The sequence below is a fragment of the Platalea leucorodia genome (assembly GCF_965183815.1).
Source record: "Platalea leucorodia genome assembly, chromosome: 1".
Classification (NCBI taxonomy): Eukaryota; Metazoa; Chordata; class Aves; order Pelecaniformes; family Threskiornithidae; genus Platalea; species Platalea leucorodia.
The window spans coordinates 51656811-51681762 of record NC_138823.1 but is presented as its reverse complement, the minus strand read 5'-3'; the positions used below and the strand labels follow the sequence as shown (position 1 = coordinate 51681762).

The window sequence follows — 24952 nt, the reverse complement described above, 5'->3', positions numbered from 1 at the left end:
TTTCCTACACGTGCAGCACACAGCATAATGATTATTCAGAGCATAGTGTGTTTTTCTTTTGTGCTAGTTTAAGTCCAGAATTTAACTAACAAGTCATCCCAGTATTTTAGTATTCTGTATTGAGTCTATGGTGGTAGGAATGGAGGAGAATATACTGTACTTTTGTATATGCACATCTTTCTTCCATTTGCATATGTATTTCAGGATTCAAACACGTCTTGGAAATTCCTCTATTTAAAGAGTTGTTTAAACTTTAAGGAGAAAATGGCAAAAAGACTTTTGATGAATATTATTGTAATTTTTAGAATTCTCATGAGAATGCAATGGGTCATAGGAAGTTTTCTTTCTGTTGGGTTAAAATAAATAGTATATATGCTGTTAGAGATCATGAATATTGTATTATCAATAATAATGGTACAATGCGATTCTCATTCAATTTAAATGAGCTCTTTTAAGGGAGTCTTAAATTCACCTGTAAGGGCTTCTGTAGAAATGTTTCTGTCTTTATAATGTAATATTAGTCATTCCTAACACTGAATTATAATTTCCATTCCTAGATGAGCAATTTTGCTTATTCTACTGGATGATTTTTTAAAAATTTTATCTGGGTTTTTATAAATCTTCAGGGCCACTGCCTGCAAGAACATTTCAAATCTGAACAAACTTGAGCGAACAGGAAAAGGTCACATCAATATGGAGCTGGTTACATTCCAGCTGTTGACAATCCATCAGGTTTGACCCATGATGCTAGATTACGGCAGGATATGGTGTTGGGACATTTACAGGAATACATCCTCTTTCAAGCATGCATTTCCAGAGTGGATTGATTCCATTACTGGAAACAAAATACTATCTCTACTTTTAAACTTAATTTTTTATTCATATGAGAAAACTGTCAGAATTTTGATTAAGCTGTATTTCAGATTATTTGGTGAAATTTTTTTTTTTGCTATTATATAATTGCACCACAAGAGCAGTGGTTCTTAATGCTTACTTACATTTTTAACACTGCTTTTGAAGAATGGTTGTTTTTTTAATGAAATAAATTTGACTTAAAAGCAACAAAATAAAACATTTTTTCAAAAATGAAGAAACTCGCTTCTTTTGCAAAACTGAATGATTGAAGAAAAACACTGCTTTCAGTTGATATTATGCCTTTTTTTCAGGGTAGGTCTTATTTCTGTCAGTGCAGTGGGATCAAGATTTAAATTAGTGAAATGCCAGCTTAGAATATGTGATTAAAGTTGGTTTTGATGGTTGCTTTTCTAGGTCTTATGTCAGCAAGGTTACTCCTCTATCTTTAGCTAGAATTTATTTGCTAAGCCAAGGATTATTTTTCTTCCATTGTTGCCTCATCAGATCTGGAGAGAGACCATTCATCAGCTTGATCAGTATTGAATCCTTGATCAATTCTGTATCCTTGATCCAGGTCAGAACCAAATCCTTGGCACCCGTATGAAGTCAGAAGCGGGACAGATGATAGGGTTGGTGACTAAGTTTTGGTGATACACTGTCATGAACTAACACTAATTTAATTTTTATCAAGACCTATCCCTTTCCCCTTTCTGAATGTGACTGTACAAACCTGAGCAGTATTTCAAACTATGAGATGTACGGCAAGCTGCGTGTGAATTGAAGGTTTTCATATGCAACGGTAGTTTGAAGTTGCCATACATTTTTTCTCCCGTTTTGTGGTTTGCATGGAAGTAGGCAAAGTGTGGTGCTGGAAGACGGTTCCTGCACTGGCAGACTTGGTAGAGGAGTGTGTTGCGGCGTTCCTGACATAGTACATATATTGGACAGTACTTCAACTTCACAGGCATTCAGTAGTCATAGGCTTAAGCAAATTCCACAGCTGCATAGCAGATGTGGCATACAGGTGTTTCACGGGTGCCACATGGTGGTTCAGCTGTTTTACTGTTGTGTGCCTTCATTTTGGCCGCTTTATCCTTTAAATGCTTATGAAAGGTTATAGTCCAGGGTGACACTGATGTACAAGCGAGCATGTCTCATGTTTCTTCAGCAGTGTGGAAGCACAGTGGAAATGGAATTCACTGCTACTATTTTGCTCACGCTTATGAGAAGGTATCACCTGTTACCAGACGAGACGAGACTGGCTGTGTCAGCACTTTGAGTAGCATCTGCGTAAAAGAATATAACAACTGTATGACAAACTGAAGCAGATGTCATCTACTTTTTTGGAGAGTAGGTAGAAGGTCATTGTTGTAATGATTCCGCAATGTGACTACAAGCGATGGGGCCCTGGAGAAGGCATGACCTTTTCTGTATGCTTCTTTTGTTTCCTCTTGAGCTTTCTAAACCATTTGTCTTGATTAAATCTGTATCAATGAACGCACAGAGTGTTATCCATGCTTGTTAACATGCATGTAAGGATGGGACTCCCAAACACAGGGGGAAGTAAGACTGTTAATGGATAGGCAGTTGCCTGCCCACTGCAAACCTGGTTTGAACAGGGCAATGTCCCTTGAGAGATTCACCTGGCCAAAACCAAAAACATAAAGTACTTTTTTTTAGGAATTTCAGAACTATTATGCTTTCCTGGAAGGATACCAGTCTTCTCACTGAATGGCCATACTGTATGATGTGTAATGTCTGTATGGCCAATATGCCTACTCTGAAACTTGCCAGTCAAGTAGCAAAAGTTACTTAGGCAAAGAGTATCAGAAACTCAGTAGAGCAAATCTTGCCACAGTCCCCAAAGTATTCATCTATTTCTGACAATCAGTGCAGAGACTTTCCATTGGTAATTTAAAGGCATTACTCTACCTGTGCAGTCATTGTGCACAGTTCTGGGTTCTGTCATGGTCCTGTCAAGAGAATGGATGTCACTTACTTTGCTCAATGCTGTTGTCTAGTAAGTAATTTTCCATATATAGGCACTGTCTGGCTATTTAGGTACCTAATTTAGTATCACAGGAGGTGAAGCTGGTGCTTGTCAGGCTGTGTTAAGTAGGCAGGGTAAATTCCAGCACTAACATGGAAGTTTTTTTTTCCCCAGTTGTCCCTTCACTGACCTAGGTAAGCAACATTCAGAAAATCAACAGTTTCTGAAGTAGGTTTCAAGGTACAACACCTGCTGCAGCGATGTCTTGGTGTGTACACAAGAACAGGCGGTTGCCCTGGATAGTTGTTGTCCACACTGCATTAAATGAGCGCACAATGAAAAAGCTTCAGTTTTTTCTTCTGGGATGTGAGGTATTATCATGAGAGCATGCTCCATGAAGTCCTTGAATTCTTCCCGTTTCTCTGTGAAAAGGTTTTACTTTCTTCTGTGAATACTTTTGATATTCAAAATCTGATGTCTGAAATAGATGGGTGAAGATTGAGGCTGCATACAGCCATGGGATTGGCATGTGCAGTACTGGTTAGGGACAAATATTTCCCAGTATCTGCTCCACTGCGTTGTTCTCCATTTGCATCTGGCTCTTGGTGGCCCCAGCTGGTGTGACAACTCTTGAATTGGTCCTGGCTGGCAGATGAATGGGCCAGGCATGCTAACAGATGCTGTTCCCAGTTTGGGTTGGGAGCTTGTACATGCTTGTGGTTTGGAGTCTAATAACCTGTGCAAAGTATTAGCGTCAGGGTTATGACATTTGTCATGTTTGAACAAAGATAAACTGCATGGGTGTATTTGATGTGAGGGCTCTGGCAGCAGTTACTTGACAGACTGTTGACTTAACTCCCCGCCTCCCCCACCAAAGTCAGAATCTGTTGCAAACAGAGGATTCTGAATTGAGGTTGTTGAGTGGGACATTCCAGTGCAGCTTCACTTGAATATTGACTGTACCTCAGTATCGGATCACATTTACTGATGGCTCATATTCATGTTGTGGTTGTTTAAATTCTAAATGACTCTTAGAATCAGTGTTCAGCCTTTTGTGTAGAGGTAATTTTACTGATATTATGATTTTTATGACTGTGGACTATCCCAAGAGGCTTACAGTAAGATTTTCTTTCTTGTCAAATCCATTTTTGCTCTAGTGTTTGGGAGCTTTCTGTCTCTGTGGTCTGTCACTGTGTATCTACTCTTGACCTTGGGAACCTTGAGCTGATGAAGCATTTTGAGCTGTTTCAGACAATGAATGAGCTACCAGTCATAAGAATTTCTCCTGTATTATTTGGTACCCACAAAACTCTGGGGTGGCTTGCTTCTGTTACTTGGAAAGTCTATCAAGTGGCAAAATTATCTATAAATATTCTTAAAGTGAGGGAACAGGTGGCTTAGATTACTATCAAACGCAACCAAAGGAGTCCCAGTGTAAAGAGTATGTGTATTTTCTCTTACATCATTGTGATTTTTCTTGACTACAAGCACAATTACATGATTGGAATGCAACACAGATGTCCCAGGATGCTGCAAAAGTATCTTAGTTCAATGATGTGTTGAGATGCTAATTTTTCAAGGTACTATAAGTACTATACCCTTAACACACCTAAGCGATCAGTCATGTTCAGAACAGAGCTGTTCTGAAATGTAAGAGATGGCATTTAATACAGTGCTATTGCAGCTTTCTTAATGTATTGAAGCACATTGCCAGGTGAGGTAGCCAGCTGAGAATCTGGCCTATTATTTTAATGGGAATGAAACTGCAGAGGATAGCCTTCTCACTATATGCTAAAGAAAAGGTGTTTATTGGCATTAGTTTTAGTATTGCGGTACTTTATAGAGTTCAAAAAGCTCCTGATAAGATCTATGTATATTCTGTTACCAGCTCTTCCATGTTGCCTATATCCTTATCAAGTTTGCAAATTCTCCTCGTCCAGATCTCTGGATCTTAGAAAGATCAGTGGACTTTGGAAGAACTTACACTCCCTGGCAATATTTTGCTCGTGAGTATCAATCCTTGTGTTACTGCTCTTTTGCAGACAGGTTTCTCTAATCATTTGCCCAGTAGCAGGAAAATCAGACCATGGGTCTCGCTGAAGATTTCAACTGCACTGAAGACAGTGAACGTCAAATACATTTCTCTTGTCTTAGTTATCCATAATAAATTAGTGACAAGGGTGTAACTAAAAATGAGTGTGATATTTTGAAAGTGTAACTCAGCATATGAATATTTTTCAGTCTGCTGGGAATTTTTGTTTTGTTTTGTTTGTCTTGGGTTTTGGGCATGTCAGTGTCCTTCATCCCATGGGACCCTGGAGTTCCTTGCAAAAATCAAAAAGTGAAATACAAATGCAAAATCTTGGAGTACATATATAGCTTTTTTTTGTGATGATATGAGAAATATTGTGCCATGTCTGGTCAGGCACCACTGAATTCCTTAGGATGAGAAATGATTTGGTTTTAGGAATTTCCATTTTTCTGTGCTGAGCAACACAATCACTGTTATTATTCAGTTATGGGGGAGAATTTACCTGAAAGCACAGGGGATACTTTATTAATTTAAATTAGAATAATAGTGTTTATTTTCACATATAACAATAATTTTGTTCTTACTTGACTAGACTCCAAAGCAGATTGCTTGGAGCGCTTCGGAAAGGAAGCTAATCTTCCAGTGAGGAGGGACAGCGATGTCCTTTGCACCACAGAGTACTCTCGCATTCTGCCTCTTGAAAACGGAGAGGTAAGTGCTTTTAGCAAAGTAACGTGTAATGCTGGAAGAAAACAGCATTGGTTTCAGCAGTTTGCTGTTTCAATAAAGACCTAGAACTGGAAATAATTTTCCAGCTATGACTGCTTGGATCTACATTAATAAGTAAGTCCATAACCAAGCACTTAAGTAGCTGGTGAGATTTTTGGAGGGTGAGCTGGCTCCTTCTAATTTTCACCATTCCCTGTGGGGGAAGGGGCTGCTCAGGGCCACCTGTGTTGATTTTTGTCATGATTTAGGTACCTCACTTTAGCCACATGCATTTGAAGGTGTTGACCATGTTTTCTGAATACTTCCAATGTACACAGCAGAACTTACTGCATCAGAATTGCTCATAGGAGTAAAGGCTGTAGAAACAGGTATTTAGCATTCGAGAATAAGTAGCTATTTAGGAAAAGAATGCATAAAATGCTACACATTTAGAATATAATACATGTGTTTGGAAAACATTGCTCTGATTTTAGCCGTTGTTCCTTGCTAGGCAGAATTATGGCATGTGTTACTTGAATGGGTGTTAAACTCCTGACGGTGCTGATGGCTCCTGCTGACATTCTCCTTTTACGCCTGATGTGGTTAGAATCCAGGTCTGAACTCCTCAAGAGTTATCCAAAGTTTTGAGCATATGGATCTGGGGTTGTAATTTCATATTAAAGTAGAATTTGTTTATTAACATTTCTGTAAAATTTTCCTAATAAATATTGTAAAGAATAATTTCCCTAGAAGAACACTGCTGGTGCCATCCCCTATTATGTGCTGTATGACTTTTCCTAAAGGAATTGTGCTGCAATCAGAACTGTCACCATTCCCTTGTTACATGCTTCGGAGTATAGGAGCCGTTTGAAAACAGAAATCTGTTATCTGGTCGGTTATAAATAAACAGAAGTCTCTTACTCAGTCCTCTACATGCACACTGGATTGTTAGTTTAATAGAGATTCATGATTGCTAGGCTGCTGGCATCTGTTTCTTTAAAAAATGAAAAAGTACCGGAGCCCTTGTTTTGAAAGTCAGATAAACCTGCTTTCATGTGAGGGGATTTTCTAAAGCAACACTGTGTACTTTCTTCCAAAAGACCTTTAATATGCTCCCAGGCACTGGACCTGGTAACAATAATATTTTCCAGGAATGTTTGTGCCTTAACCCAAAAATAAATGTGCTTTGGGAAAGAGCCAAAACCTGATGTTTTTATGCAGGCAAAACTCCCATTGACACTATCAACTGTTAATATAACTATTTGCAACTATTCCTATTGCTTTTTCCTATTAAAATGTGTACTTCTTGTGTGTTATACCTACTGTTTTCAAAACAGATAGAGGCACTTTTTTTTTTTTTTGATGTGCCATATGGGTAATGAGAATTCAGGAGGGTCCAAGACTAACAACGCTATTTTTTGCAATGTCCTGGCTTCAGTATGAAATGTGTAGTTGTTACTGCAAATACGCTCAGAAACAATAGTAAGTTTTTGGATTCTTTTATTAATTTTGCTCTGTGCCACTACTGACACTTGCAGTTGATATATTTTAACAAGAATCTGCTTACTTCTTTGTTAGATTGTAGTATCTTTGGTAAATGGCCGCCCAGGAGCAAAAAACTTCACTTATTCCCCTAGTCTTCGAGAATTCACAAAAGCAACAAACATCCGTCTTCATTTTCTCAGAACTAATACACTTCTTGGACACTTGATATCGAAAGCTCAACGAGACCCCACTGTAACCCGTAGAGTAAGTACTGTTTTCACTGAGGTGTACTCAACAAATGTATTCAGCATGTTAGAGACCAAAAAATAATCTGAATGTTTTAATGATCAAATCTTACAGTGACCCACCTTTAAATCCCCATATTTTCTCCAGGTTCATTTGAGACAAGAAGGTAACTGGGTCAGCACAGATTTATGGAGGGGAAGTAATGATTAATGATTTTGTAACAGACTGCCTTCTTTCCCTGTTTTCGAATACGGAAGGAAGCTGGGTGCATTGCAGGAGCTATAAGGAGCCACAGCGGAAATCTTCTAAACTATCTTATGCAGGGCTGAGGAACTAAATCTCTTCCGCTTTATTTGACACTACTTTCCCTTATTTATTCAAGGAAAGATTTTCAGGAAACAGTACCTGAGTTTCTGAAGGAGCAGGAATCAAAGGACGTACTCGAAAGTTGCTATCTTTCCACAAATCATTTGAGATGCCTAGGTGTTTTCAGTGGATTTTGAGCTACCCAAGAGTTTGAAAGCCAAAGTCCCACTCCCATTCAGTGGGGAAATGTAAGGAAATTCAGCACCCTCAAGGGAACACCGCATAGAAATTCATATACTTAAGAGAGACTGCAGACTTCATATTGTATTGTTATTTTTAACCTTTTCATTTAAAATGAAGATTCGGTAACAATGGGAGGAAACTCTGGGGTGAGGCACTGCACAAATGTGTGTGAGAGTTTCTGCATCGAAAAACATAAAACTATTCCAGTTACTTGGTAGCACTCCCATTAAGTACCTTTATTGTCTTAAGTAAATTTTAAGATGTTGCTCACAGGCAGATGTAAATGCAGTATTTAGTTTACTTGGCAAGCAGCACAGCTTTAGTGTAAGGAACTTCTGATGTTATCACAGCCATAGGAGGTAGGATAGATTAATGAAATGTAGAGTGTTTTATTAAATTGATAAAAGAGAGCGCAAGTTTTCCCTGTAGAGACCTTCCAAGTCTAGGAAAGAGTTAATATTCATAAGGAAAATCTTTGTGTTAAACTTATTATAGAAACAGATGAAAACCAGACCAGTTCTGTTCTCCTATCCAAGTAACTGCCTAGCTTCCCCTGTTAATGGTTTGAGTTCATGACACACTGAATTATATACAGTATGTTCTATGTCTAAACTGTGGCAGTGTGGCCTATTAATCATTTTGGCCTATTACTAATTTGACTTATTACTGGCCAGTGACAGTACAATTACTGTTAGTAGTAAAGTGTAGCTCTGCAAGGCTGTATGAAACTACAGACTGTGTTGTGAAGACTTACACAAAAACCAGTCAAATACGTTGGTGAGAGTCACAATGATCATTTCTAGCTTTGCTGAAAACACTGAATGCGTAGATTTTACTTACAGTATAAAAATGGCATGCACAGTTAGAAATGAATGTGTATATTTGAATAGAGATAGTTCAGAAGGCAAAAAATATTTCCTAGTCTGTATATCCCATCTACTGTTCTTGACCTGCCTAGAGCAAAGAGAGCTAGTTGGAAAAGCTCCCTGCCTTGGGGAAGCATCTCGTCTGTGCCCAGCCAACTCCACCTACATAAAAGTAGAGCATGTATATGCAATCAAAATGAATCACAGAATGGTTGAGGTTGGAAGGCACTTCTGGTGGTCCTCTGGTCCAACCTCCCTGCCCAAGCAGAGTCACCTAGAACTGGTTAGCCAGGACCATATCCAGACAGCTCTTGAGTACCTCCATGGAGGGAGACTTCACAATCTCTCTGGGCAACCTGTGCCAGTCACCCTTGCAGTGAAAAAGTGTTTCTTGATGTTCAGAGGGAACCTCCTGCGTTTCAGTTTGTGCCCATTGCCTCTGGTCCTGTCACTGGGCACCACTGAAAAGAGCCTGACTCCATCCTCTTTGCACTCTCCCTTCAGGCATTTATACACATTGATAAGTTCCCCCCTGAGCCCTTTCTTCTCCGGGCTGAACAGTCCCAGCTCTCTCAGCCTTTTTTCATAGGAGAGGTGCTCCAGTCCCTGCATTATCTTCAGGGCCCTTCATTGGACTCTCTCCAGTATGTCCATGTCTCTCTTGTACTGGGGATCCCAGAACTGGACACAGCACTCCAGGTGTGGCCTCACCAGTGCTGAGTAGAGGGGAAGGATCACCACTGAGAGAGGCTCTATATACCACTTAGAGGGGCTGTATTGTGAATAGAGTGAGCACAGGAGACATAACTGCATAATGTTCTGACCCGTTTTCTCTTCATCCTCCAGTGACATTAAATCTGCCCCTTTAATTTTTCTGGGGGTACATAGAGATCAAGATTTACAACCAGCTCTCCGTTCTGCCTGATGCTCTAAGGAGACAAGGAAACAACTTCTGAGCTACAAAAATGTATGCAGAAGTTACTATTGATATGTATACAGTAATTATATTTTCACTGAGTTGAACCAATTAAATTTTTATCTTCTGTTGTCTGGCTGCCTGCAAGGCATGAGGATGAGATACAAAGTGTTTCAACTTCAGGTCACAATTTCAAATCCAGTTTGACTCATGAGTGATTTTGACTGAGCTGGTGATTTTGGCCTGTTTCTAGTGTTTAGTGATCATGTCTGACTGAAAGGGGAAACTGCACTGCCCATACCAGCGTGTCTGGTTTGTTCACCAGACCAAAGTCTCACAAATTGATGCTTTGACAGTACTTTACATCTCCATCCTCAAGCTGGCTTTGAACAAGCTTTGGGCTTGGGTACTGGTGGCTGTGTAGCTGCTGGGGAATGGAGAGCTACAGCAATATGCATTTGGTGTGAGCTGCACAAGCCTGTTGCTATCAGAGTATCATGGGTATTGACTTTGATTTGCTGGTACTCATACTGAGACATAGACATCAACAGAGGTTTGGCCATTGGCTGCCTGACTATGGCCTTTTGTAAAGTCATTTAAAATTCTGATAAGCGGGGTTTAACAATCTGATGTTGGTATTTCTGACATAATACAAGTAAGGAAAAACCTATACGTACCTCTTGTGCTTGTTCCATAGTATTACTACAGTATAAAGGACATCAGTATTGGTGGTCGATGTGTTTGCCATGGCCATGCTGAAGTATGTAATGCAAAGAGTGCTGAAAACCGATACCAGTAAGTAAACTGAGCATAACATTAATTTAATAAGAGAATAACAATCCGTTAATGTTTTCAAATGACCTTTTTTACTATAGAACAATATAGTCTTACAGGGATTTTTCATTATATTTAAAAAACTTGGATCTGCTAATGATTGACAAGAAAAACATGTCAAGAGCTATTGTATGTGAAATACAATAATAAAAAGTCTTTACTCTAGATTTTTCTTTTTAATTGAAATAAGACTTTGGCAGATTTAACAATTTCTTAGAAACTCTTAGTTCTTTTTAGAAAACATGGGTTGATATCACCTTCCAACAGCAGAAATTAGAAGCCCAACTCAAGAACGAAGTTAGTGAACTTCCTGGAGATATTGAGCATTATAACTGAGCTCAGCCAAGATCCAATGGCTTTCAATCATTACTAGAAAAAATAAATACAGAAACTGAATGAGCTATTCCCTTTCCCTGTGAAGTTTATGATCTCCATATTGATTTCACAAGGAGTTAGATCAGGCTTTACAGCTCATCTGCTATAGGGAAGTGACTGTGAATAATCAGGCTGTCTAAAACATATTTCAAAAGCCTGGTTTAAACCAGCTGTTGCTCTTATCCATGATGGTATTGAAACAAACTTTTATCAGGACAATGCAATATTTTCAGTTGTGTTTTAATGAAGTGTAAGTGGGCAGATGGATGCCTCCTTTCCAGATGACTATGCTAGAGGAAAGTAAGTACAGAAGGTGTGAAATATGTGGGAATAGGATGGTTATGCTCGAAAATTGTATTGCCCCTTGGTTATTAGGCTGCACAGATAAGAGAGGAACGTTGGAAAAGGCCTCTCCAGTCTCAAGGTCTCTTTGTTCCTCCTGGGATTCACTTACTACGCACGATAGTTGAGACCTAGCCCATAATGAGAGCCTGCCCTTAAAGTAGGCTATTCAGCTAAATCAAAATAAATATGAACTACATTTTCTTGATGAATAGTGTCGACTATTTTAAAAATAACTGATGAAGTTATCATCTTGCTTTATTAAAAGCACTAATAAAATTATTGTAAACAAAGCATAATGAAAAAATGACAAAAGATGTGCATGTAAAGATGATAAATATTTTGATTTACTGTAGGTCAACAAGCTTTAGCCTTGGAATGAAGCTAAAATAGGATACATCCTAAAGTGTTATGTATCAGCTTGATTTAATGTTCTAGAATAAAGTTTCATAATCCAGTCTATTGAATCCAATTATAAATGTTCTCTATAAGTAATTTGTGCTAATAAACTCATAATCACATGATTAAAGTCATCAATCATGAAAAATTTTAGGAAAGTTCCAAAATGTTCTATTATTACTGTGTGACCTCTTTACATGTGAGCTTATGTCCTGTCCTTTTCACACTATGTGTAAGTCTTGGACTGCAATAAAATTAAGAAAAAAAGTTTAAATTCAGCTTCAGTAGAATAAGAGGCTTTCATTTCTGTAGGTTTCAGTGTGAATGTCAGCATAACACTTGTGGGGAAACCTGTGATCGCTGCTGTCCTGGATATAATCAGAAAGAGTGGCAACCTGCAACAGCTGGGAGCACAAATCTATGTGAACGTGAGTAGCCTAAAAGATGCTAGGTTAAAAGGGACATTGACAAGTAGGTGTGAATTAGCCATAGCACAGATGTTCATGGAACATAACTAGCACACTGCGTGTTTTAACACCTTTTTTCTTTACTGAGAAAATTCTTTCCATACAGCAATAAGGAACGGATGATACAGTACATATTATTTGTGTTCTTCTCTCTTATTTATTGATGAAAATTGTCATTCATGTGAGAATATTATCTGAGAAAAGTGGAAGCCTTCTTGTAGTACATTGAGTCAACATCTCTCCCCAGTCATAGCTGTCTGCTGACAGATCGTGGATCCCCCCTAGCAGAGCAGAGACTATAGGCATCTTGTACAATGTCAAAATTTGCCTCCCCATCACCCAGGCTCTTGGTGTTCAGGATGCAGAGAGGTTGCTTAAGGCTGCCACTGCTTACGGGTGTGTGCTCTGCCCTCCATTCTCCTGCTGATGGTTGTCCCTCGCTGACTGGGTGTCAGCGGGCACAAAGACATTCCTGGTGGGGAGTCCAGGCAACTCCACAATTGCACCCCTTCCTGTGCTCGTAGTTGGGAGTTTGGAGCGCTTTAGCCCCACAGACTGGGTAGTCAAGCTGGAGAAGCCCATTGACCTTTCTCCCACCTCCCCTGTTTCATTCTTTTGCTAAAGAAGATGACAGCACGGACCCCCTTTTGTTGGAGGGGTGCGTACTGTCACACACGGGTGTTTTGCATCCTTCTGGCCAGAAACCAGTGAGTGTGGTACAGACAGTGTCAGCCATCTCTGTGCACATCCTATTCTGAGCAAATGTGTTGACAGCCTGCAGTTTCCTTTGTGTCTGGCCTAATTTATTTTCCTTGTCTGCCTTTCCTGAGAGTAGTGTAGCCAGTGGGTACAAACCGTTAACAGGGGAACCTTATTTGAAAGCCAAAGAGATATATTTATATAATTAGTTTGAGGAATAAAGAGATGGCTTGTTTAATCAAAGCTGCAGCACTAAGACTGAGTGTTGGGGCGGGGGGGAGGAAGGTGATTAAAATGTTTGATAGAGTATAGGCATGTTGGGACACAAACTTTAGACAATATTTGAAACCTCATTTAAATTCCCCTCTTTGAAAGGAAAACATTTTCTGCCAGAAAAGAGATATAGACAAAGAGCATAACTAATGTCAAGTTTTTTAAAGAATGAGTTTATAAAAGATCATCTACAAGATTCTGAGCCAAAACAACTTTGCTTCTACCTACCTCTGAAAAAATACCCTTTTTATTATGGATTGCTCCTAGCAGTTTGAGGTGATTTGTTGAGAGCATTTGCCAGGTGCAGACCTCTTTTCCTGGCAGCCAGGAGTGAAGGAATTAAAGCAACCTTGTAAAGCTTCCCAGAAGCCTGAGGTCCCTTGAGAGAAACAAATTGAAAGAGGTTGGTGGGAGCTTGTAGGGATAAGCCCAATCTTTTGCTATGAGTTTTCCAGTACTGTATGGGTCAACAAATGGCCCAAAGTGGTGAGAAGATGCTTGATGAGGTAGAAGGGATTTCTATTCCCCTGTGAGAGAAAACGCTATTACTATAATCAGAGCAAATTATTTCCTGTTGCTGTTAGAAGACATACATGTGAGCTGTAGCTCACAGACGGTTTGGCCCTAGAGGCAAAGAGCTTTTATTTATATTGTAAATATTTTTTTTTTATGTTCTCTTCTTTCCTTTTCTGACTTAGTATCTTGAACCAGCATCTCATTTGTGCAATGTTTTATTTTTTTGAAGAATTATATGAACAAAAAACCCCAAAGACCTTCACAGGCTATCACAACCTGGCCAGGGAACTCAGTCTCGACCTGTCTGGTTCCTGTCAGCAGACCATAAGGGAACCTGGTGGCAGGCCACCACCTCAGCTGTGTTGTTGGTAGTTTCTAGGAAAAGGCTTCCTTGTCCAAAGCTGTTCAGATATAAAGACGTAGAAGAGATACAGAGAATGATCCAGTTTCCCTTCTTTTGTCTATATGATCACGTAGCAAGGCATGGAGAATCAGTTGTCCCTGAGTTGTGCGCCCAGTTGTGCCAAGTACTTGGAATAGAGTTTGGAAGGATTCCTTCCCATACACTTCCCTCATCGTGAAGAAAGTAGGGCCAGGGCCTTTAGCTTCTGTTTTGAGGTGCTTTCAGGAATGCATTGCCTTCCCACGTGTCTTATCCCCTGATCCAGATGAAGGGAGGATTTCCCTAAACATGAAGTCATAGCTTTATGAAGTCAAAACTTCAGGAATTTGGTAGAAAGATTTTCGTGGAGTGTTGGAACATCTGTAATTAAAAGCTCACCTAGCACCCAGATGCTTGGGGAAGCCTTTTTTGCTTCCTGCATTCTTTCAGAAAAAATCCCATTGTTCCTCACCAGCGAGAAAAGAAGATCAGATCAGAAAAAAAAAGACATAGGATGAGTTTATGGCAAAACCATGGTCCTGCCCTTTGATTTATTCTGTTTGCTTGCTACTATGGTTGGTTCCTACTCAGATTTGTATTATAGTTCTGGAAGATTTCAGTGAAGACAGGCAGAGCTTTACATGACCAAAGGGAAGAGATTCATTTTAACTAAGATGGGAAAATTATGAGGTACACATAACTGATCTCTAGGAAATTAGATAGATAAATTATTTTCTGGGTAAATCCATCACCCTTTACTCAAACTATTTGCAGAAACTATTCAAAGTGTGGAGCTATTTTTCAGATTAATTCTCTTCTGTAAGCAAGGCACAAACATTGGGCTGGCTCTGGGATTTATATTGCTAGGCCTTTTAACAAAGGTAAAACAGCAAAGGCTTTTCAGGATTTAGGTCTCCCACGTCAGTGTAAGGAGATGGGTGAAGCCAACTGATGCGTGTACAAGGCCACAAGTAGATATATCAGTGGATATATCTCAGCTGTTTCCAATAGGTGAACTTCCTAGACTGAGACATGTGTGAGACTGATGTGCGTGCAAGTAAAGCCTCACAGGTATCTCTCTTTTCTGAGCACTGCAATATTAACGTCTGTTAGAAGGAGTTAAAAGTATAGCAGAACATGAATGTAGAGATGGATTCAGAGCCACTGTGAGTTCAGCTTTTACCTTTGTTTGGCTTAACAGAAGGGAAAAATAAAGGAAAGGAGCTAACCACAAACCACTCAAAGTAAAATTTATCACAGCGGAGACTATAAACAGCCATACACTGGGGAAATGAGTTATCTCAGTTACCTAATTCTATCCTTTTGTATAATAATAATAATATATTATTATTGGTGGTGTTATTATTGTTCTTCACACCATACTTCTTTAATCCATACTTCTTTTTGAATCCACAATTCCCAGGAAGTAGAATGAACTTGTACCTACAGCTTCTCCATTCAGAAGACAGCAGCTGGGTAAATGTATAGCCAAATTTGCTGGTATATCTGTATCTATGGCTGAGTATGACAGCTCTTTGGTGTAGGTCTTTTTCTTCAAATGTGCATATCTTCTCTATAATTATTCATTTTAAATAGGGGTTTAGTGCACACAGCTTCAGCCCAGATGTATTTTTAGACATGGAAAAATAGAATAAACATTTGAACCTGGTTTTGATAATTTTTAAAAACTGCTGAGACCATTCTTCTGGAGCTTCCTAGTTCTGCATTTATGCATAAATATATTGGTTTGACATGGTACGACTGTTGCCTCCTCTGATAAGCCTAGCAGCACATGTTGTCTTCATATCTAGACGATCTTACCATGTTTCTGGTGTGAAAATCCAGTTGTTAATAGGTAAATACATGTATCTGAGCATGCTCCAGCATACATGAGTGTATGTGTACATAAAAAACCTAAGCTTCTTTTTCACTTCTGCTACATTACTGAATTCCAGCATTATAATGAAAGCTGACTTGGAATATTACTTTTTCAGCCTGCAATTGCCATGGGCATGCCACTGATTGCTACTATGATGCTGATGTTGATCAGCGTCGAGAAAGCTTAAACATCCATGGGCGTTATGAAGGTGGAGGAGTCTGCATTAACTGCCAGGTAAAAAGGTGGTTTTGGTCAGTTTAAATAAATGACATTTGAAAAAGGGCTACTAGAGTGCGACTGTGCCCACACCAATAGTTTGGAGGCTGACCAGTCTAGATAGATCTATTTCTCTGGGGTTGTTAATTGTACTCAAAGCAGGGAAAAGGGTGTCTGAAAATAATTTACATTGTACAACATTGCTTGTTAATGTACAAAAGACACATATAAATTGTATTTATGCTCAGTCCTGTGTGATTCAAATAAAGCCACACAACGCAACAATTAAATCAACCACGAAAATTTCCTTTCCTGTTACTAGAAACTCTGCCATTTCCCTGCCTAACAGAAGGAAGCAAAATTAACCAAATAAAATTCCAGCTCAGGCCAGCTGGTTCCTTACTGCAGCAAAACACAGAGGGCTCTCCCTCATCAGCAGGAGTAAAGGAGGGCATAGGCTATACTAAGAAGGAAGCTAATAGGTATTGAAAAAGCACAGAATCGTAGAAGTGACCTCTGGAAGTCATCTAGACTAGTGCTCCACTCAAACCAAGGCTAGATGCAAAGTTATATCAGGTTGCAATGAGAAATGTCTGGTTGAGTTCTGAAAATTTCTGAGGATGGAGATTACACAGACTCTGGGTAATCTTTTACAGCACTTAACTGCTCTCATGGTAAAGAGATTTTTGTTACTGTTCAGTAGGAATTTCCCCAATTGCAACTTGTGTCAGTTGGCTTTTGTCCTTTTACTGTGCACGTCTGAGAAGACTCAGCTCTGTCTTCTGTGTAACCCCCTCTTAGGTGGAGGAAAACTGCCATCAGACACCTCTACCCCCCATCTCTTCTCCAAGCCAACCAAAGCCATTCCCTCAGTTTCTCCTTACATGCCCCTTAACTCTCTTAGAGGCTCGGTTGGATTGAATCAACAAATGTAACTTTGGAATCAGAGACTTTACACTGTACCTGTCATTAATGAATAGCATGTTCTTGGAAAGAGAAAGAATGTCTCTCATCCTGAGTAACTTTTGTCCTACTCTGGCTAATTACTATCAGGAAAGATCATACAAGGCTCTGATCAACTTGATCTAATCTTGGACTTATCTCTGCTTTGAGTGGGACTGAACCACCTGACGTCCTGAGGTGCCTTACAACCTAAATTATTCATTGGTTCAGTGTCTCAGGGTTAAATACATCCAGACTTATTTGGAAGTCTGTCTTCCTTTTGTTGTCAAGTCAACTGAAGTATGATGACAAGCAGCTGACCAGAACATAATTCAGAGGGAAAATTATCATCAAGTCTATGTTCTTATGAAACCTATGCATCATGATTTATGTATTACCATGCTGTGCATTTAAAAATATAGTGGTATTTAAGGAACAAAAAAAAGGAAATATCCAGTAAAATCTAGGGTATGTTTTCCATCTTATTGCCACAATATAATCAGATATTGTCCAAAAGGCAGTCAGAAGAGAATAGAGTTATTTTTAGTAGCATGAGCAGAAGAAATGTTCTTTGTCTTCCAATTGACATTTCTGTGCAGAACTTTGTTCATGCAATCTGGTAAGATTTATCATGTTGGTCCATCCTGTCAGCTCTTTGTTCATGAAAGAACATTTCTCTTATATTGCTTCCAGGATAGAGAAGAGCAAAATTAATCTCAATCTATGAGTCCTGGTTATATGACTGATATTAATTGTTTGTGGAATTTGGTGGAAGTTATGCTGGATTAAATGAGTTTACCATAAATCTAATTAGAGCAATTTTTTTTTTTTCATGGATAAAGCACATGGATTTTAATTTACTTTTTCTGTGTCAGTGAAAAAAAGTATTAGGAATGGATACTTGAACAAAGAAGTGATAAAATTGAAATGTTGCGTACAAAGATAGATTCAGTTTCTTTAGAGTCTGACAACAAGGGAGCCACGTAGTCCAGACCCCTACTCAGAGCAGGTCTAATTAGATCAGGTTGCTCAGGGACTTGTTCAGTCAAGCCTTGAACACCTCCAAGGATGGAGATGCCACAACCGCTCATGGCAAACTGTTTCAGTGTTTGGCCACCTTCGTGATAAATTTTTTTCCCTAATATCTAATTGGAATTTTCCATGTTCCGATCTGTGCCTGTTGCCTCTCATCCTATTGCTGTGCACCTTTGAGAAGAGTCTGGCTCCATCCCCTCTGTATCCTCTGATCAGGTAGTTGTAGATAGCAGTAAGTTCTCCGTTCTCTTCTTAATGCTGAAGAGACCCAGTTGTCTCAGCCTCTTCTTAGATGTCATGTGCTTCAGTCCCTCTGTCTCAGTGGCTCTGACAGCACCATTCATCACAGAGAGCAATAAGCTTGATTGGGCATACTTTGCCCTAGATAAATTTGTGTTGAATACGTCTAATCACCTTCCTGTCCTTCATGTATTTAGAAATGGCTTCTAAGATGATTTGTTCACTGGATCTCCTTCCCCACTGAGCCATGGGCCCATATTCCCTCCCATTAGCTTTTCTTTTGCTGCTGGTGTACTCCTAGAAACCTTTCTTTTTGCATTTCACCTCTCTTGCTAGTTTTAACTCCAGCTAAGCTTTGGCTTTCCTAACTCCACTCCTACATGCGTGGGCAATGTCTTTGTAAGTAGTCTGTTCCTACTTCCACCTTCTGTGTACTCTCGTTTTGAGTTTGAGATCAATCAGGAGCTCTGTATTTATCTGTGCTGGCCTTCTGCCATACTTACTTGACTTTCTGCACATTGGAAAGAACTGTTCTTGTGCTAAGGAGGCTATCCATGAGAAACACCTAGCTCTCCTGGTCTGCTTTCCCCTCCAGGGGTTTCACAGAGGATCTGGCCAAGCAGATACCTGAACAAGGCAAAATCTGCTTTTGTGAAGCCCGGGACTGTAATCCTGCTATTTGTCTTGCTTACTTGTTTTAGGATCTTAAAATCCACAGTCTCTGGGTCACTGCAGCCAAGGCTGCCCTCAGCCTTCACATGTTCTTCCTTGTGGGTGTCAGTTTGAACTGAGCATCTCCCCTAACTGGTTCATGAACCTCGACATCCAGAAATTCTTTGATACATTTGAAATAACTTCTGGATTGTTTGCGTCCAGCTGCATTGTCCTTCCGGCAGATATTGAGGTGGTTAAAGTCATCTACAAGTACCAAGGCTTTCACTAGCTGCCTAAAGAAGGCTTCATCTGCCTTCTTGTTCAGATGGTTTGTAACAGACACCTACTGCAATATCAGCTGTGCTGCTCTGTCTTCTGATCCTTACCCACAAGCACTGCACAGGTTCATCACCTGCCCCAGCCCCAGGGAGAGGCTCAGGCATTCTCTGCAGCTCCAGACCTGGACAGTGGCATCTACCTCCTGGAGCTCTGTCTGGGGCAGGGCCTCTGATGTGCCATGGGCATTAGCACCAGTAATGTCCAAAGAATGTGCCCTGTGATGTGTTGAGACCATCACTGCACAATTTCCAAGTAGTCCTACACAGTTTTTAGAGAGATGCTGGGCCCCTCTGTGCTCCTGCCATGCTAAGTGCTGCAGCAACTACTGCATCTCCGTCTGCTGTGAGGATCACCCTCCCTGATCTAGCATCAGCCTTTCCCAGCAGTAGCTCAGATCTGAAGATGCTGGAGGATGCTCCCAGCAGAATTGGAAGCAGAACCCAAAGCTACTGCACAAACTGAGAGCACCAACCGTGAGCAGCAGCCCCAGCAGCATCCTGGGTGCCCTGCTCATAAACTCTCCCACCCTTAAACGCCGGGTCCCTGCCCAGCCCTGAATTGCAGCACTCCCTAAGGAGGAACTAAACAGTGAGTGGGAGCTGGGGGCAGCTGCTTTGGTTGCTCCAGGGTGAAGCTTCTCCCTCACCTCCAGTTCCCTGCTCGCGAGACTGCGAGCCCACCAGAATGCCTTGTGACCATGATTTGCTCAACTGGTGAATGCCATTGCCGCTGCACGCTCCTGCTGCCCCCCCCAGCAGGGGACAGCTTTGCTGCATGAGTTGAAATACACTCAGGACTGTGTTCACTGTGGATTTATATATTTTTGCTGTGGTTCAAGTTACTTACAATGTTTTTTCTGTGTGCCTAAAGCACATGTTCATAGAGAGGTATGCTTTTCTAACAGAAGATCTGTTTTGTGCTGAGCTGACTGATCAGGTTTTGGTTTATTTTGATGTTACTGATCATAGACATAGAGTATTCAAAAAAGTATATATAGTATGAGGAAAAAGTAATGATGCTGTTGCCTGAATGATGTATATGTTATGATAAGAAAGTAGTATAAAAAGAGATAAATATCATGTGATACTGAAAACATAATTTTTTTTCCTAGATTTACCTTCTTTTTTTCGTTAAAATGGCTCTTTTTTACCATGCTTTAAAGAGAAAATTCAGCTGCTTTATGTGAGAATACAATGATTCAGAAATCTGTAGAGAACAGGTGGTTAAAAAAGAGCAAATGATGAATGCTATCTTTATTGCAGTCATATTCCATTTTTTTCCTGTGCTGATCCTTTTTTAGTTGTGTATAGAAACAGTGTAAAGGATGTTATTGTTTCTGAATTCTCCCAGGTTCCCCTTTTAATCTCATATTCTCCTTTTGTTTTATTTTGCACAGCATAACACAGCTGGTATTAACTGTGAAAAGTGTGCAAAAGGTTACTATCGTCCTTATGGTGTTCCAGTTAGAGCTCCTGATGGCTGCATACGTGAGTCCTTTTGCATTAAGTATCTTCCCATGGTGGTGGCTTGGGATTTTTTTGCCATAATGAGGGCATGGGATGCATCTTTTGGGGAGAAAAAATGAAAGAGTCACCAAAAGATGTTAGAGAACAACTGCAAATTGCTTTCTGATTTGCTTTAGACCCTTTAGATCCTTTCAGACCCTTTCTTCTCAACATATGTGTCATATGAAGCCTAAAGCTTCAGTCCATCAGCAGGACAATAGGAGGAAGTAAGGCAGGAAAGGCTGCTGAGGAGATGATAGGATCATGTAAGCCTGGACTGCTGCTAGACACCCCACGGTGAGGTGGCATGACCTCTAAGAAAGCCACTGTCATCTCCTACCCTCATGACCTTGCTTCTCTTAGCTCTCTGATGTATGTATGAGGTATCCTTTGGCTCTTGGTCACTTGAAAATTATGTTCTATAGCTCAAAAGGTCATGAGGATCACTACTCCTACTTTATGCAGTGCTGAACCTAAGACCTAATAAATAATGCAATAGGATAACTACTAGTATAACATTTAAAAAAGAACTGAGTATAGGTAAGAGATAACAGTTGATTTCGAAATAGGTTGAAGGAGCCTTGTGCCAGGTAGGAGGAAGCTATGGTTTGTTCAGTTTGCGTCGTGAAATGAATGGGAAGTCAACAGAGCCGTGGTGTGCTGCCATAATGTTGGTGCATGTGGTGTGCAAGGGAAGGTGGATGGAGCATGGTGCTTAGCCTAGACCATGGAGAGACATGAGCGGACGCCACAGAAAAGATAGTTGCTGCAGTGCTGTGGAGTAATAACATGCAGCTTTCTGAATTAAAAATACTGAACACTCTAAGAAAATAACATAGGTCTTACTTCTAAGGGATATCACAAAGATTAATTGGCGATATAGAGTACTTGGAAAATATGTAACAGCATGCATGTTAATTCTTTAAATAATGAGGCATTCACAACCGCAAATTTACTATTATAATGCGATTGTGCACTGCTGTAAAAGGCAAATTAATTGTTTTCCAAAGAGTGCCTAATTGCTGATACTTACTTAGCTTGCAGTTGTAACTTGGAGCATGCAGAGGGCTGCGAGGAAGGGTCTGGCCGCTGCTTCTGTAAGCAGAATTTCCAAGGAGAAAACTGTGAACGCTGTGCTGATGGATTCTATGGTTACCCGTTTTGTGTCCGTAAGTATACAAATAAAAATGCGTCTTTTCCAGTATTTTATATGTGCATTAAAGAATTAACAGTTTTCATTACACTTGGTTAAAACATCTGGCATTTCAGCTTCACATGTTTACGAGTTCTGATAAATCCGTTATAATACTGAAGCGAATCTAGTTTATCTTACAAAACGATGGTTACTTGAAAATCAAATAGATTGTGCTGCATTCTCACAATTCTGAGTTCATTTAAGACATCTTCGTCAAGGCTACAGCCTATCTCTCAGTAAGTTGTGAACTCCAGTCCTAAAGCCCTGGATGAATTGTTTAACCATGTCTTCCCACTTGGACTGGGAAGTGGAACATGACTGTAGTGAGAGAGAGGGGAGAAAATGGTTATGTGTTTTCTTTGACACCTCCTAGGATTTGGAGCTTGCATCTGAGATAAACAAAGCTTGTGGGTTTTCGAAGGATTCTAAAATAATTAAAAATAATTCTAAAATGGCCCCTGCATAATGTTGGCCCTCCTGGCAAAGCATACAGCTCTCAGCCATGCTCTCTTCTTTTTCCTGGACTGCGGGTAGGTGCAGATATGTGGTCAAAGGAAGGATTCCAGTTTGTTTCAGATTTTTTAAGAAGTGGTTGAAGGAAAGATGTTTGTAAATCCAAAGAAAATAAACATATTAGAAAAAATGATGTGACACAAATGCTGAGTGCTTTTGCTTATTGAAAATGGTAACAGAATGCTGTCTAGTGCTATTGATTAATTCAAAATTAGATTTTTACTTTAAAATAAAAGGATTAAAATTAAGTGTTGGGAATTCAGCAGATTAAATGCTTTCCCCATAAACAAATTATATATAAAAAAACTGAGGAAAAAGTAACATCAGGATTGTGTTTGCTGCATAAAAGCTTGTGACTCCATGATCAGATTCTAAAAATGCATCAGTGGGATGTTTTGTGCCCTCAGGAGAAGTGTGTTTCTGACAGCCAATAAAACAATGTTGTTCTGGGGCAAGATTTGAGGTCTGACTAAAACAGAGGTACCATGATAATGATAAATGGAAGAAGAGGGAAATCACTACAAAACAAAGGAAAAAAACAGTGTAAAAAAGGGAATGTTGTTTGACTTCAGTGGCTGTGATAGAATAAATCGTCTCTGTACAGTGCATTCTAGATTATCACATCTTATTTATCCTCTTGTTTGTAATCCAACATTTTTAAGTAAGTTCAGCTCAGGGAGACCTTGATCGAAGTCCCACTGATCTTCGTAGCACATCAACTTTGGATCCCATCTTAATGGAGGAAAGTTTGTTGGGATGTCTTTCCCATTCCTAATCTGAAGGATTCTCAAATAAAAAGCTCCCAAAATGTAATGTACATATGAATTCTGGCAGTTCAGGCAGCGAGTGATAATGCCACATAGCAGGAGATGGACCTTCAGCTGAAAGCAGGAAATGTGAAATAAATATGGAGCTCCCTAGATAGCTCCCGTAACACCATCTAGCATGAGAAAGCTTTCTGTACAAAAGGGTAGGGAGCAGGGAAGCAACCTGGCAGCATTTCCAAATGGTGTCTGGCCTTTCATACTGTTCTTTCAAGAAGGGATGTTTGTACCTGAATTGGAAAGCAAAAGTAAAATGTTTTCTTATCCTGTTCCTAACTGAAAGGAAACTAAGCTGAAGTTGCTTACTAGAGTCATGTGAATATCATGGTCTCTGTATTGACAGGAGATGACTTCATGGTTTGTCATGATTTTTAGTGAAATAACCGTGTCTCTTTCAAATACACTTCATTGTTTCTTTTGTTTTAAAGGTGTTCCTGTATATCCTTTTACTTCTCCAAATCCAAGAGATGCTATGGCTGGTGACATAATCGGCAAGTTCTTGGTGGTTTTTTCCCCCCTCATTTCACCGTTTCTCCCCATGTCACTATTTTTCACTGTTTCGGTGGTGCCTGCTCTTTCATGGAGATTTATGTAGTAATTTTGCCGCTGTTGGTATTTATCTCTCAGAGAGCCTTTGTTCTTGCCAGAAGTTCATCATATTGTCATGTTCATATTGAACAGTTTAGTAGGATAGCTTCAGAAAGAGTTATGGATGAAAATAAGTTTGACCAGCCTCCGGCAAACATCTGCAGAAGAGGCTGACCATCTTGTTCGGTGCTCTTACGAACAGATTCATCAAGACTTTCTGACATATACAACTTGTCAGCTGCTTTGCAGTGTAAATCTCTTTCTTAAGGCTAACTGGCCTCTGCTTCTGGACTGTCCTCTTGCACCTGGCAAATTGTACATTGCCCTTGGCAGTGAAGAACTTTGATTTCTAAGAGAGCTACATATTCCTCATTTAGCCCACTGTAACGCTGCCTGAAATCCATACAATCATTCCCTCAGTGGGCTTATATTCTTTTAGTATATATACTGCAGAATGGAGACATCATCACAGCTAGCACTTAATCACATCCATACTTGTAATGCACTTCAGGATTATTAACTCTAAAAAAACCTCAAAACCTTTTTCATATCCTAAAATCAACATTCTTCCCCTTCATTTCTATTAGCTTTAATAGAACTGCAGTTTATGTTGGCAAAAGAAAAGGTGTTTTCTTCTGTGAATGTAGCAGACACTTAGATATAAGCAGACAGTACAAATCCATGTATGTATTTACAAGTCCCAGTTGTTTTCTTGAAAGTGTCTGCAGCTGCCATCACAGCCCACAAAGCCTCAGTCTCCTGTACCACTTATCTCCTTCCTACAGCATCCAAAATAATTGCCCTGGTAGGCCTCTGGGTATGCTCTGTTGCATATCCCCTTTTCTCACACATTTTTAAAAGAACGAAGAAAGAAAACTCCAAAGAAAAATATATAAACAGGAGAAAGCAAATCTTGAGCTATTTGCATTTTCAATGAGTAGCATCTGAGTCTGAAGGCATAAGAAAGGCAGCTGCCTATAAGGGGAAGCTTCTGCGTAGTAGAAGTACAGTAGAAGCTGTAAATTTGTGCTCTCAGACTAAGCACAATTACAGATTATTAGTTTTTTAAATGAGATTTGTGTGTAAGG

The 24952-nt window shown here is 39.8% G+C and overlaps 1 protein-coding gene across 1 annotated transcript in view; it reads left to right on the top strand.

The window, feature by feature from the left end:
• The window catches only part of LAMA3 (laminin subunit alpha 3), a gene marked incomplete at its 5' end in the record, with an annotated part of 121562 nt that overhangs the window by 13253 nt on the left and 83357 nt on the right, over positions 1-24952 (top strand). Inside the window, 9 exons of the mRNA XM_082310155.1 lie at positions 4734-4851; positions 5470-5588; positions 7164-7334; positions 10345-10442; positions 11910-12025; positions 15929-16047; positions 20636-20726; positions 21782-21913; positions 23705-23767. Coding sequence (XP_082166281.1) covers positions 4734-4851; positions 5470-5588; positions 7164-7334; positions 10345-10442; positions 11910-12025; positions 15929-16047; positions 20636-20726; positions 21782-21913; positions 23705-23767 — 1027 coding nt within the window. The remainder of the gene's footprint in view (positions 1-4733; positions 4852-5469; positions 5589-7163; positions 7335-10344; positions 10443-11909; positions 12026-15928; positions 16048-20635; positions 20727-21781; positions 21914-23704; positions 23768-24952) is intronic.